The 14658-nt window shown below is 37.3% G+C and overlaps 1 protein-coding gene across 1 annotated transcript; it reads right to left on the reverse strand.

Annotated features, from left to right (window-relative positions):
- Nucleotides 1-1474: 1474 nt before the first annotated feature.
- On the reverse strand, nucleotides 1475-14444 carry gosr1 (golgi SNAP receptor complex member 1). The gene is made up of 9 exons (XM_007563062.2): nucleotides 14337-14444; nucleotides 13630-13741; nucleotides 12613-12700; nucleotides 12382-12489; nucleotides 11873-11964; nucleotides 7813-7887; nucleotides 4678-4707; nucleotides 2317-2399; nucleotides 1475-2105 (listed from the first exon to the last, which is right to left on the reverse strand). Exons 1-9 carry the CDS (start codon nucleotides 14368-14370, stop codon nucleotides 1981-1983), a joined length of 747 nt encoding a protein of 248 aa, XP_007563124.1. The 5' UTR covers nucleotides 14371-14444; the 3' UTR covers nucleotides 1475-1980.
- Nucleotides 14445-14658: the final 214 nt, after the last annotated feature.

Genomic DNA, 14658 nt, shown 5'->3' on the forward strand with positions numbered 1-14658 from the left:
ACTGTAAGAGATTCAGATGGAAAGAAGAAAGTGAGGTAGAGAAAAATATAATTCATGGATAGGAGAGGCCTGATTGTCCAGCTGTCTAGCTCATAAAAAGTCCGCATTGCTCCATAAAGACACTGACCAATGAATATTGTCTTGGACAAGTGATGGAAGCCATGAAATCAGAAATGCTTCGGGCAAATATCTTCTCTGGAGCTGGTGGGGCAGAACGCATACAGGAGCCCAGATCATGTGCATGGGTTTGGGACGTTCAAATATTTAAGAGCTGCACCTCTGCCGTCATCTTACATCCACGTATAAATGTCAAAGCTGGCTTTAGTACACGGTTTGCCTCTTAAGAGCACCGTCCTGAATAACTGGCCGTCACGATGTGAATGGCATCTAAAGAGCGAAACCCTTTCACAATACCTCAGCTAGTCTATGTTCAAAGGATCTGATGGAGGTGAATAGAAACTGTAATTTGTCAACTGAAGTGATTCGATTTAATTTGGACTCGTGTGAAATGGAACAATGGAGCAGCGTGAGAAAACCACATTGATACGTCTCGCACAGCTGCCATGTTTTTAGGCTCCTAAAAAGGAGTAAAAGGCCAATTAACTCAAATTCAAGCAAATTTGTGAAGTAACAACTTAAAAATAAACTTGTTTTACAGATAAAAATCTGAAAAGTGTGGCGTATGCCCTCTTTAATCTGCATGTCTACATACAGAGCCATCTTTAGCTTAAAATTACAGCTGCAACTCTTGGGACAAGCAATAAAGTTCACAATCATTCAGATTGAATGGAGAATGTCAGTGAGTTGTTTTTGATAAGGAGGGGAAAAAACAACATAACCAGAAACAATGTGACCGGATAGCGTGCCATGGTTTCTGTAACCATGTACCAGAATAAACTGTACAGAAAGTTATGCAATAAATCAAATCAAATTCCTTTTTCAGCAACATTATCATTAATAAAATCAGCTGCATTCTAGAAAAGCATCGAGTATTTGTTATATTATTAAGCTAAATTCTGCCTAATGTTGCCAATCAGCATCATACCTAGATTTATATTTGAATTACCAATTTACTTAACTTAGCATCTGCTTGACAGAAAAAAAAAAAAAATTTCGTAAAGAACTGCCAATAAATTTAGGCAGGAAAAGGTTAAGAATCTGTACTAACTTAATAGGATTACATGTTTTTAAAGCTCAAGTAGAAAATTTTGTACATTTTTCTACACAGTTGTACAGTCAAAGAATGCTGCTTTTTAATGACTGAAAATCTTGTTTTGTTGTATGACATTCTTAATTGTTTTTATACTTTTATCTTCGTTTTTATACTTTTATGCAACGACTTTGCTGCCGTTGCATGCAAAGTGACGGGCGTGTTAACAAAAGTATTGTATACATTTGTACGTCCTGGTACTAAAACTTTATCAGAAATGGCTCGTCTCAAAAGAACAAAAAGAAAATTAACTCACTCCACATATTTTTAAAACACATACTGATATGAATAATTTATTAATTCACATTTTACAGCTTACAATGAATTATGACTCCCCCAAAATCATTAAAAATAATCAAAGAAAAAAAAATCCTTCAACCTCCTTATTAAAACAAGACAGCTTTAGTCTCTGATCTTAGAAAAAAAGCACAAAGCTTGTCCACAAACAAAAATTAACTGGTGTCACTTGTACTTTTGGTCTCCATTTCCTTGTGGGTATAAGAAGAAGAAGAACAAGAAGAAGAACAAGAAGAAGAAGAAGAAGCGACCACAAGCTCTAAATCTGTCTCGTTGTTAAATGCTGGCTCAGTGGGAACTTGTTGGCCAAATCTGGACCTGTCCTAGAACAGGACCAACTAAATGTCTCTCTGCTCTGGAACCTCCGTGGTCCTTCGATCACCGAGCGCCATCTCTGGGGAGGAGGTGAGGGTTCGTATGCTACAAAGAGCAGAGGAGTCCGGCCTTGTTAGAAATCGTCTGACCAGGGGAGGTTAGTGGAAAGCGTAGAGCAGGAGGAGAATGGTGCAGACGCCGATCACAGTGCCGAGGATGAGGGAGTCCCTTCTCTTTCGAAGATTGATTCGCTGGATGAGACTGTTGATAGTTGGGAAACGATCTGAGAGTCAAAACGTCAAAGAAAATATCAAGTGAAAACCCACCGTACTACCAGTGCGTAATAGCTCTCAATATGTTTGATCAATTCTACTTTTCTGTTAAAACAACAAACAAAAAAAAACAAAAAAAAACAAAAACCAGGTGGTTAAATAGCTGCAGTGATTCTGTGTTCCTGCACTTGCAGGGAGACCCGTGTGGAGTGTAAAGGATACTGGCCAGAGTGTTCACCCTGCTGTGTATGGATTTCAGCATGCCCCTCTGTGAGGTCATGTTCTCCTTGGTCGCCATTGCAATGCTGAAGAAAGAGACAAGATAAATGAGCGAGAGGCAATACTGCAACATTTTCATAAAGTGCCATTTTACTGCAAACACAAAATTGAGTTCCACTGTGAAACTTTTTCTTGAGAGAGAGATGTAAAGCTTTTTTCTCATCCCTGATTTAAGGAAATCTTTGACCTACCAGCACAGATATTAGATGATTCTGATGTTCTTTTAAGAAATAAAGAATCTAAAATCAGCATAATAACATATTTTTCCTGGATTTGCTGCTGTGGACTTTCAGTTTACACTGAAAAGGGGATTTTAAATGAACCATCTCTGCACTGGATTCACAAAGTAGAATGCACAAAATACATCCAGGTGCAATGAAACGCAGCTAGAGTGACAGTACTAGGTTGGAAAAGCCTTTTAAAGAGGAGAACACACACAGATTCAGAATATATTTAGTAAAAGTATATGTTGGCGTACACCAAAATATTCTGATTTATAAAACAATTAACACCAAAAAGCAATTTTTCCCATTCAACCATAATTGGTCAAAGTAAAGTACTTCATGAATATTGAGGTATATTTAAATCATTTAGCTGATCAACGTTATTTAATGGTCATCAACAAAATGAGCGTATGTATAGGTCAGAGATTGCGTGAGGGAACGCACATTCTCCCATCAAGTTTTTATTTTTAAAAAAACAATCTTTGCATGGAAAGTGACGTGCAAAAGTTTCAGGCATATCATAGAAAAGAGACGACAGATCTTTTAGTTTGCACCACACCGGTCAATGGCTAAGGCCGATCGAGCAGCAATTCTCTGATTTAGGTCCAATTTTTCAATAGATCTCCAACTTTGGAGTTCCACTGCTCTTTTGGGCCTCTCAAATCTGGACTTCAGCAAGTTTCAAAGAACGAAAGTACAACTGAGCAATTGGCAGGAAAAGTTTCAGCCAGAGTCTTTGGCATCTGTTACACACACGAATCAATAGAAGACACTGAGCCAGTCTTTGAATCCTTAACTAATGCATTAGAGTTTGGTGGACCAGCCTTGACAAATGTTACTTACAGTTATATTTGTCAGCTGTTATTAATTACTTTGGACATGACTAATGTTTAACATAAATATTTCAGTATTTTCAGGATAAAAATCTACCTCCCACAACGCAGGAAGACGGATTCATAGAAGATAAGCCCAATGGCATCACTGCAGTTGTTTACCTTTGATATTTGTTGTAAGCGAGTGAGGGGAAAAAAATAAATAAATAAACACAGCCAGCATAAATTTTCAGGGTGTAGAAGGAGATATGAGTAGGAGTACGGGTGGGCGAGGTCCCCGCCCCTCCTGTGACTGCAGACTGCTGAGGGTACGGTCTGCAGTGTTGGCCTGGAGGTGTGTTTTAGGGATCGTGTTCTCCTAAGTCAGGAGGAAATGCTATGCTGACTCCAGCAGCCCTGATCTCTGTGTAAACCACCTCATGAGAAGAGAGACTGAGGATAAGGAGACACTGTATGCAAAGAGTGGAGATCTCTGCATCAGCTTCACTTTAGGCTAAATCCAAAGAAGAAGAATTGTTGCTCTGCTAAAACCAAAATAAAAATAAAACTTGGCTTTTTTTTAACTATACTGTTCTCTAATGTATGCCAGAGTTATGCTAGTCCAGCCACTAAAAAGGTGTTCATACCTAAAGATGAATCATCAAAATACCAGTGGAAACATGCATTTATGATAAGGGTTTCATTTCTGCAGTGCTAATGATTGTCGAGAAGGTTTTAAATAACTCTGAACAAGCCTTTTCTTAACTTAAAATACAAACACATTCTCTTTCAAAACTGATACTCCTTTCATTGTTGTATTATATTTTGATAGCTGCTGATCTCAATTCTTATCAGAATCAAATGAAAATCATTAAGTTGAATCTGTTAGGGATATGAAAAAAATTGAGCTCAACTGTAAATCAGCAAACACAATTTGTCAATTCTACTGAATAAAACTTACCAAATATATCACTGGTAAGAATAGTGCTAGTCCATGGTTCTCATACAGTTGACTAATATTTATTGCAGTATATTTATTAATACTTTGCCTAGTATTAATATTTTGTCTAGTGATTTTCAATATATTTTGCAAGACAATACAGTTAGATTGAGACGTTACTACTCAAGGTAGCCATGTCATATAGCCTTGCAAACAATCAGGCTAACCCTAGCACCAAAATATTTTAACCATGCAACATTAGTCAAAGGTTATGGAAGATGGGAGAGGTTTTGCAAAATACGAGTTCACGCATAAGACAGATGCTTACCTTATTGTGTCATCCATCAGCCGGTCTGAGCTGTAGTTTAGAGGCAGAGCAGGGAGAACGACATTGATTAGACATCATTTTTCTAAAGTAAAACTTGTAAATTGGCTACACACGTCATAACATTCCGTTGAAAGTTGAAGTAGCTTTGTGTCTGTGGTCAGAAACTTTGAAGACAAAGTCATTATTACTGGATTTTTACCAGGTTGTGATGCAAATACAGCGGTTATTGGGCACCCATGACATGATTTCAGTGTCTCACTGCTTCCTATGTAATACACATCTGAGTGAACATGAAGAAAAAATGAAAGCAGTCGGCAAATGAGATGACCCAAGATTGATTATGCTTTCCCTGTGGATATGAAATAGATGAAAATACTTATGTTTTGTCTCCTTAACGATCTCTTTTGCCATTGTGCTCATTCAAATCGTATTTTCTGTGGTTTTATCTTTAAGTGGGCTCCATCCGTTTTTACCTCACTAGTTGTGTTTTGCTGCAGTCATTAAACTGCTCATTAGCTTCAAGCTAATTGCCTTTCCCAGCATGATAAATGAACCCACTACAACCACATGTTTTCCTGTCTTTTTCTGCACACCAGCAACAAACTCATGGAAAGTTTTTTTTATTTATTTTTTTAATCTTTTTAAGAAGCATTATGGTCAGAGATTATTTTTTTTGTTTTAAGTTCTGAAAACCAACACAGTTCACTGATTGTGAGACAGAAAAAATGTCACTGCTTGGGACAGGAACGAGAAATGCTAATGTGGCACATTTGTCATCAACGCTACGTTGAGCGGGTGGGTTTAAGCCCACCTGTGATTCTACGCACACAGGCCCAAAACCCTCCAACAGGACGGAAGAAACGATGGAAACAGGATTTTGCAAATGGGCGACCAGAACATCTCAAGCTCACTTGAACCAATTAGAAAATAACTTTCAGCTAATAACAAATCATTTATTACAAACATTTTTCCAATATCTTACTGGAAAATGCAACTCAGCTGATCATAATGGACTGTTTGCTTTCAGTGCATTAACAAAAGCTGCCATTTAGAGTGTTTACATCCTTTTTCAAAACTGAAATGTGTTGGTTTTATACCAATACATGTGGAGCACTGACTCCATCAAACATTGTGCAAAGTCTGTTTGGAAGTGAAGTCAGTGTTGGGATTGTGATGTGACGCACATCACTGACAGGCTTTCTTTCATAATTTCATAATTATCATCATCATCAGCCATTGTTTACATCCATATTTACTGTGTCCGGCTTCTTTGGGGCCAGAATTAGGATAAATGTCTCAAGTAAATGACAAAAAAGTCGGATAAAATGAGACATGACCGGTCAGACCGGTCAGAAGCAGAGAAAATGCAACAGGATCAAGAAAAACCCAGATAGAGAAGATTTTTACACCTTCACTGTTTAGTCCCTGACAGTCATGGTAAAAATATAGATTGAAAGTCTTTAGACATCAGCTCAGATTGTTTCCCTTCAGTCCCTGTTGAACCTTTACAGCCCTAAACCAATCATGTAATTTTACCCTCTTCTTCAATCTCCTTTTCATCCTTTCCCATACGATATGGGTGGTGGCTTAAATGCATAATGTCACGATCAATATCTTGACGTGTCTGATGGGTTAACAAGAAAGGCTGAGTGCCTTCCTTGTGAAAAGGGAGCGTGTTTAGCACAAGATAGGCTTAATGTTATAATGTCCTTCATGTTTTTTCAGACTGCTAATTATACCACAACGTTCACTTTTAGATGTCAATTTACATTATACTGACAATTCTGCCAATTATTTTAACCATAATATAAAACAACCCAAACAGATTAAGTCCAAAATAAGCAAACCCAGCATGGAAGTCTTACTGCATGCAGGTTCATAATGATGCATTCAAATATTCTTTCCCGTTTCATTTTTTTGCTATTTAGTTAAATTATTTTTCTTTTTACTAAATGTTTTGTTTTTAAATTACTACATCAGACCAAAAAAGGAGCTTACAAAGTACTGTGCAGTGTGCAGTATATGGCATTGTTTCCACTTTGTAAACTCTGTGTAATCAATTCCTAAACATGCATAACTTTTAAAATGGGTTTGCTGGAATAAATAAATCAAAATTTAATGACATTATATTTAGCTGAGATGTACTGCTACTTTCACATTATCTTCTTCTTTTAAGTCTACATATTACCATCTTCTTCTTGGGCTTCATAGTCTAACAACAACAGAAACTAGTAATTAAGATTAATAATTGTGTTAAATGCAGATTTACTACCATCCTGTGGCTGTTAACACAAAGTTGAGTAAATCTTTTACTCAGTATTCCTCATCACTACCACTCATCAAGCTAAATAATCTTCTCAAGTGCAGATAATGTAATATTTGTGCTTCCCAATATTTCAGATGTACTTATAGGTGGTTTAAGGGTGTAAATATTTGGAGGAGTGTGTTTATTTAGATCAAGTAAAGTTTTTTCAAATCATGTTTGCACCAAAAGCAAGTCTGTCTAACTTTGATGGGATGTTTCTTCAGCTTTAGGTTTTAAGACCTGGAAACAAAAACTTTGAAAAAGAACAAACAGACTTTAACTTCATCGTTTTGTATGAGCTCCAAATGACCAGAAATCCAATCAGTGAGTAAAACCATCGATGGTTTATTTGCTTTCTGTTTGAACTTGTGTGCACAGCAAGGTGTGCCCTGCTGATATTTCATTTTCCTTTCCACACAGGGCGCATCTCACACCTCTCCAACGCAGAGAGAGAGAGATTTCACAAAGGCACACACTGTTGACAGTTCTCTGCGCTCTGCCAAATAACAGCAAGAAATCACTTGATTTCACCTTCTGCATCATAAGAAACAAAGCTGAACAGTTTCAGGATGCAACGTGAATGAAAAACTGAAATCATCAAAGATAGCTTCTGTCATAACAGTGATGGGTTCCTTCTGTATAATTACATTGCAAACGTTACAATGCTAAACATGAAACAATCTGAAGCATTTATTTTAAATGAATGTGGATGTATTTTTAGGCAACACTTCAAACTGAAAGATATAATGGAAAAACAGAAAGAAATGATCCAAAATATCATCACGATAACTGCAGTCCTTCATAAGTCTGGTTGATTGTTGGAAACTTACTTTCTAAGATGCTCATGCTCCTTTAGAAACAGCTCTGTTCTTCTGTTGTTGACTCCTGAGCCACTCTTATACGTTCTGAAATGACAAAAGGCAAAAATGAGCACATCTAATTAAACCATGTTTTTGAAAGTGGTGTGTCACAATATTTATCTATTCAACACTTGGGCAAGTATTGTGTAAGATATTGAAAATATCAACAAACCACAGTTCTTTTAAAAGGAAAATCACCAAAATTTTGAGGTGAGAAAGATCACCCAAATTTACCAGTGAAGCTTTTTCTAATTGCTCCGATTTTTTTGTGGTGAACTGACTGAATACATCAGAAATTAATCTGATTCATGGACATGAGGCACTGACATAACTAGAGGACAGAAGGGTTACAATACAGAGCAACTGAAAGTTTTGATACAAGGAAAAATGAAACAGGCAAATGAAATTAGGCAAAACAGAATAAAAACTTGAAAGCAGGGTAAGTTGTCAAATTAACGAAGAGGCTGAAACAAGAAGCTGCTCCTCACTCTTTTATTACGAGACCAAACTCTATGCATAAACTCATCTCACTCAATCACTTCTGCTTGACGCAGCTCCTGCCAACAGCTGAAAACCCCACACTCTCCTGGGTTTCTGTCCATTTAACACAGCCCCACCTTCCTGTTGGGCGAGAACCAGATAAAGAGCACTGAGGGATGGAGGGAGAACTGTGCGCACATATATAACATTAACAACCTACCCCACCCATCTTACAGGAAGCAGACCGAGAATAAATTAGTTTTCTCCATCGCAAGCACAGTGTTGAAAGCCAGCGGCCAAAAACAGATATGTAGCGTATGGAGTGTTGCCTCGGGCTCCAGCTGGCTCCCCCGTCAGCAGGGCTGATGTATTCGTAGGGTTGGAACTGCCAGTACCGACAGCCCGCTGCATCACTCCAGCAAGGCTTTTTAAAAGGGCACCAATGTAAATCACAGACGAGCTGTCATTTTCGCTGCTGACATTTAGAATGAAAGGAGCAGCAGAGGAAACGCTGCTGCTCCACTCGGCACACACAGTGGCTGCAGCTATTATGAATGGCACAATGTGAGTATAGGCCTGCATGTCTACATCTGAGGAAATGCTATGCGTTAAACACAAAAGGAGTATGCTTGGGAGAACTGCACTCTGCCTTATTTCTCTTTTAATCAGTATTCATGCTGGTATTTCTGCAGCAAAAACAATCCTCATTGTGGGCAAACCTAAATCACCACCAAGCTCTTTACTGCCCCCTACATGATGCAAAGTTCAGGTGCAGCAGATTTTCCATTTTGTTTTACAGAAAGATCTAACCACAGCATGGCTTACAAACATAACCAGAGCATGAAAAATAATTCATATAATCCATAGAATAGCATTAATAAAACTTTTTATGCTGAGGCCGCCTTTAAAGGAATAAAACTGTCGGTTCCGTAAAGACTTAAAATATTTGTCAAATTTAATTTTAATTTGAGGAAAAACTAAATGTACATTATTTGTTTAAATTTCCTCTGGTAGCTTTCTTTTCTCTCTAGTCAATAAAATAGCAAGACAGTTTTCTTATAACTGTATTTTCTCCTAAATAAGCAAACAAGTAGTCCATTTTCACATAAATATCTGATTAGCATCACAATGCCTCAGAAACAAGTAATTAAAAAGCTTAGCTAGTTTGATTGGAAGAACATCATTTGCTTCTTTCCTGGACCATTACAAAATCCTAACACACAACACTGCTGGAGAAAATGTCTGAGAAATGTAGCAAATACAGCCTTTTTGGGGTTTCGGTATTGAGAAAGATCATCTAACCGTGTTTTTGGGACTAGTATGGGATGTACTTAAAAAGAGGGATTTGTATTATTTAAAAATTTTATGACATTGACGCAATGCAAAGACATTATTTTCTCAGCATATTCTCAGAAAAAGAGCTCTAGCTGATTAAAAAGAAAATATAAACATGATGAAAATGATGGCAGGTTGAAAAACACCACAGTTCATGATGTTCCAGTAGTTTTTATTCAAAGGCAGCTAAAGAGAAATGTTTTTGTAGCATTTATCGGTTTATTTCAGGTCCGTTTGCTGTTTACTGCATGAGTCGTGCTTAAACAATCCTATACATCAGACCTCCCAGAGAAGAAAGTTAAAGTCCAAACCAAGCTCTCATCTTCCTCTGAACAATTTGTGTATCGGTAAGAATGAGTTCCTTTCCGATTTTCCTAACATTCATCTCCACTGCATAGGAATGTTTGGTATAATGTGTTTAAAGGAACCGAGGAAGCTGAATGCTGCTTCTCCACATTATATTCTGGTTCGGGGGATGCAGAGCAGACCCAGGACACCTGAGAGGTCAGGAATGTTGATGCAACAACAGGCTGCAAATGTATTGTGGCGTTAAGCCGTTCAGTGATTTATACATTTACAGAAGAGTTTCAAAGTCTATCTCTGAGCTAAAGTGAGTTGTGTAAGGACTTCAGAACAGGGCTGATGTGCTCCATCTTCCTGGTTTTAAGGCAGACCAGTGAAATTCTTATTTATTATTGTAGTGATTAATGCAACAAAAGATAAACACATTAAACCAACGGTTGGAAAATTGGTTGTCTGATAAAAACAGAATATAACGTATTTATCTGAAAAACTAATGCCCCAAATATTTTTAAAAAGAATATGTTTTAGATGCTATTTATGTTTAGCGTATAAAAGCATTGAGAACCAACTGCCTCAGCATTTAATTTTAGAAACTCAATAACAGTCGGTAGTCCTGCTGAAAATCTATTATTTGCTATTAATATCATGCAGAAAAGTTAATCTGGCTACAAAGGCAAACTCACCAGAAAAAAAAAGTATGACACTTTAGATAGTAAAAAGAGAGGCGAGTCCCATATGTTAAAACTACTTTAAATGTGGAATAAAATGACCTAATGGCTTATGGTGGATGTGTGCCTGAATGAGGCTTCCGCAGATGTCTTCATCTTAGATGGAGCGGGATAATTAGGAATCCTGCAGTGCTCACTGTAAGCTTACTGCAGCATCTCACGAATCAATACACTATTACAAAAAAAGGCTGTAAGATTCATGGTCTGAAGGGGGTTCCGGCTCATTTCAATACACTCACTCAGAAATGAGTCAATCTGAAGAAAAGGTGCGCCTTCTCAACGCAAAGCCACGGAGGCGATGAATCTTCAAAGGCTTCGATACCAAACATTTTTCAAGAGCAAGTCAGGCCGGAGTCTTGGCTCATCTTCCTGTCCGGTAAACAAACTCAACAACATCTGAGCTCTGTGAAAAAGAGCTTACTTGCTGACACTCAGGACAAGAGGTACAGATGGATCTGAATGCTAATAATAAAACAGCTATTTGTAATTTATCTACAATCAAATGTAACTTGCTTTCTTAAAATTGTAAAATGACTTGCAAGGGCCTATGTCTGCGATTCATCCTTCATTGAACCTTGCGTTTGCAATCCATTCATTTATTACTGTTTCCATCCTAATCCCATTTTTATACTGTTGAGTGTTGGCACATATCTCAAGCAGTCACACAATGGACAGATCACCAGTCCATCACTGGGTAACATAGCCACACAGGACTAACAACTTGGCACACAGTTACCCGACGGCAATTTAGCGTCACCAATTAACCTGACAGTTATCTTTTTGGTCAGTGAGAGGAAACTAGAGACAATCCATCCATGCACAGGGAGAACATGCAAATGTCACACAGTTGCTGCAAGGCAGCAGTGGGTATAAGGTTCAGGTCTAAATGTAAAGTGTGACATCTGAATGCTAATGCACACAAATAAGGGTTTATGACCATTTGAATAGCAAACCAGCATACAAATGAAAACGATTTGTAAATGATGAACTAAAATAAACGTATGTGCATCCTGTTACAGTCCGAGCTATGAGATGTAAACGGTGAGTGAAACTGCTCATTCATCCATTCCTTCTGTTTGTACGAACCCGAGTGTACTCAGCATCCAAGTTGAATCTAGTTGCCATTATAATTCTGAACTTCCCAAGTCAAATGTAGGTGAATGAACAGAGGACTGAGTACTCACTCAATGTCTTTCCTGACAGATCCTAAAAGATCTTCCCTTTCCCGGATGGCCAGAAAGTTGCTTTTGGTTTTGTGAAATTCGTGAGTGTAATCCTGAACAGAAACAAGTAAAAGTAAAATATGTGTGTAAAACAAAAATGAAAAAACCATCACAGAATATTTTAATTCCAACTAAAATTATACATTATTGCTAATATCAACATGTATAAGGACTTCTATCTCAGTCAGACCCCGTAGATGATTAACAAATGTGAACTCTTTCAAAGGCTTTCACTCCTGGCTCTGAATATTGTTGAGATTGTAGCATCCTGTCTGAATTTGGATAAAATCATATTATTAGTAGTTTTATAAGTAGTTAATATGTAACATGCTTATAGCAAACACCGAAACAAAGTTCAGACTTGCAGCGAAGGCTTAATTTATTTGTAGCTGGACTGTTTTGGAAGAAGAAAAACAAATCCAATGGAAACCCTGATCATAAAGATAACAACAAATAATAATTTGGTTAACCTGTAGAATATCCCGATGTCTCTGGAGAGTGTGCATGAGTGCAGCATTGAGAGAAGCTGTTCCCGGGGTGTTGGTGTACTCTGCCATCTTGTCGTTCACTCCTGTTAGCTGAAAAAGACATGAAAGGGGATAACCTGGTGAAAAACAAAGAAATTCTGACATAAAGCACAGTGTATCCAAGACTGAACCTCTTCTTCTCTAATGTCCCACTGCTAAAGAGGGAAGACTTACTTTTGCCAGCAGCTGTTCAATCTCAACTGACATGGTGTCAAACATCCTGTCCTGGGTTGAGTTATTTAGCAGGGGCGTGGTGTCCGAACTTTAGGTAAACAAGGCATTGAGAGCAGTTAGAAAGTCTACTTATGACAATCTTATTTGCAATATACATTTCCGAGGCATAATTATACAATGACAAACCAAAGATATTCAAAACTGATTAAATCAAAGAATTGAGTTATGAGTGATTGAGAGGTCCTTAGTCCCACCATGTCAAAAGGTCAATTAAAATAAGAATTTACCATTTATTTAAAGAACACCACATTTAAATTGTGTTAAAACTTATACTCAGTATATCTCGGTGAACTGTTTACATATTTGTGTCAAAAGGTATCCAAGAATTTCTATATACATGTATCTATAAAACAAGCCTAAATCATCACACATCCAACACAGTGCTTAAGAGTTGGTGTGTATAATCCTTTATTTATGCAGGAAAAATATTTTTTTGAGACTCATTGTCTCATTTACAAGAGGGACCTGTTACATACATCACAAAAAACAATTATGTAACTTACTAACATTTCTAAAAATCAATGCTATACACTGTCAACAGGATTTCTGCTGATAAACACAAGAGCTTACAGACAAATTTTCAAAACACTTTAATACAATTTATAGAAGCAAATGAGGGGCATCAAATTTTTTGCTTGTTTGTTTGCTTTTACTGTGACATTATCTGACAACTAGGGACAGCTACTCTTTACCATTAAAATGCTGAAAATAATTAAAAGAAATCAGTTTGAAGTTACAGTAACTTAAAGATGAGTTTGAACATTCATATACCAGTAAGTTTCAGTTAAATCAGTAAACAAAATATCTGAACTGAAGAGGTCAAAAGTAGTTTGCCCTGGAGAGGTTTTAATTTTCCATCAATTAAAACCTCTCAAGTGTAATTTGGATCATAAGCTGTAACTGCACAAAAACAAATAATGAAACTGGACTTGTGACTGTGCATTTGTGAAAGCTTACGTCTCTCCTCGACGTCCATCTCTAGAGCTGCTGTAGCTGGTGCACAGTTTACTAAAGGAGACCAATTTCAGGTCAAGTTCATTCTCCAACTGCCTGGCCTGCTTTCTCAGATCTGTAACACAAGAATCAGCGAAAAATAAAAAAAAATTAAAAAAAACAGCTTGATACATTTGCTATGGTTAAAGAATAATTCAGTCATTAACTGTAGGTATCGACATAATGTGATTATACTGAAATAACTGTTATATCATTCGTATTTGAAGCCTTGCTGGGAGTCTTGTAAACGCTTTATTGTTTTATGATTTAGAAAAGCGGGAACATTTGCCCCATTAGATGACAGCCCGTTTTTATTGCATACTAGAGTCAAAGAGCCTGACTAACTTTCTTCCAGCTAATTACGTATAATTTTGTCGTCCTGCTGTTTTCAAATAAACACACCAAACAACACGTGCCTTTGTGTCAAGTTGATAAGCCGTTTAAAGTACCGTTTCCGATTTAACAGCTTAGGGAGAAACACTTACAGTTACATGGCGATATGCGTTAGCTTGTTGGGAGCTAACTAATTGTTGTATGACGTGTACATGTTTTAATAACACGGGTTTGACGCAGCAAAACGCACACCCCATCTCCTGACATTACCTGGATGAAATTAAACGTTGTCGTGTGAAACATTTATTTTAAACTAGTTAAAACCACAGGCTCCTTACCCTCCCAGTAGTTGCTGCTTCCTATCCCTGCCATCTTTGTTTTCCTGCGACGTCACCAACTTCAAGTCAGCAGAGAGGACGTAAAGCGTGGGATTTTGTCGCCCTCAGTACAGACTGTCAGGCATGGCGACTATGATAAATTATTGGATATCTCATATTACTTTTTATAAATTGTGTAGTTTTACATAAAATATATTATATTTATGTTGTGGTTTTACGTTTTAGTTATTTTTTATAGGTTAGTGTTTGTGCCAACAGAGCTTTACCAACTACTCGTTTAATTGCTTTAGAGATTCGTCTTCATTTGAAATTAATATCTTCA

The sequence above is a fragment of the Poecilia formosa genome, unplaced genomic scaffold (genome assembly GCF_000485575.1).
Source record: "Poecilia formosa unplaced genomic scaffold, Poecilia_formosa-5.1.2 Scaffold144, whole genome shotgun sequence".
Classification (NCBI taxonomy): domain Eukaryota; kingdom Metazoa; phylum Chordata; class Actinopteri; order Cyprinodontiformes; family Poeciliidae; genus Poecilia; species Poecilia formosa.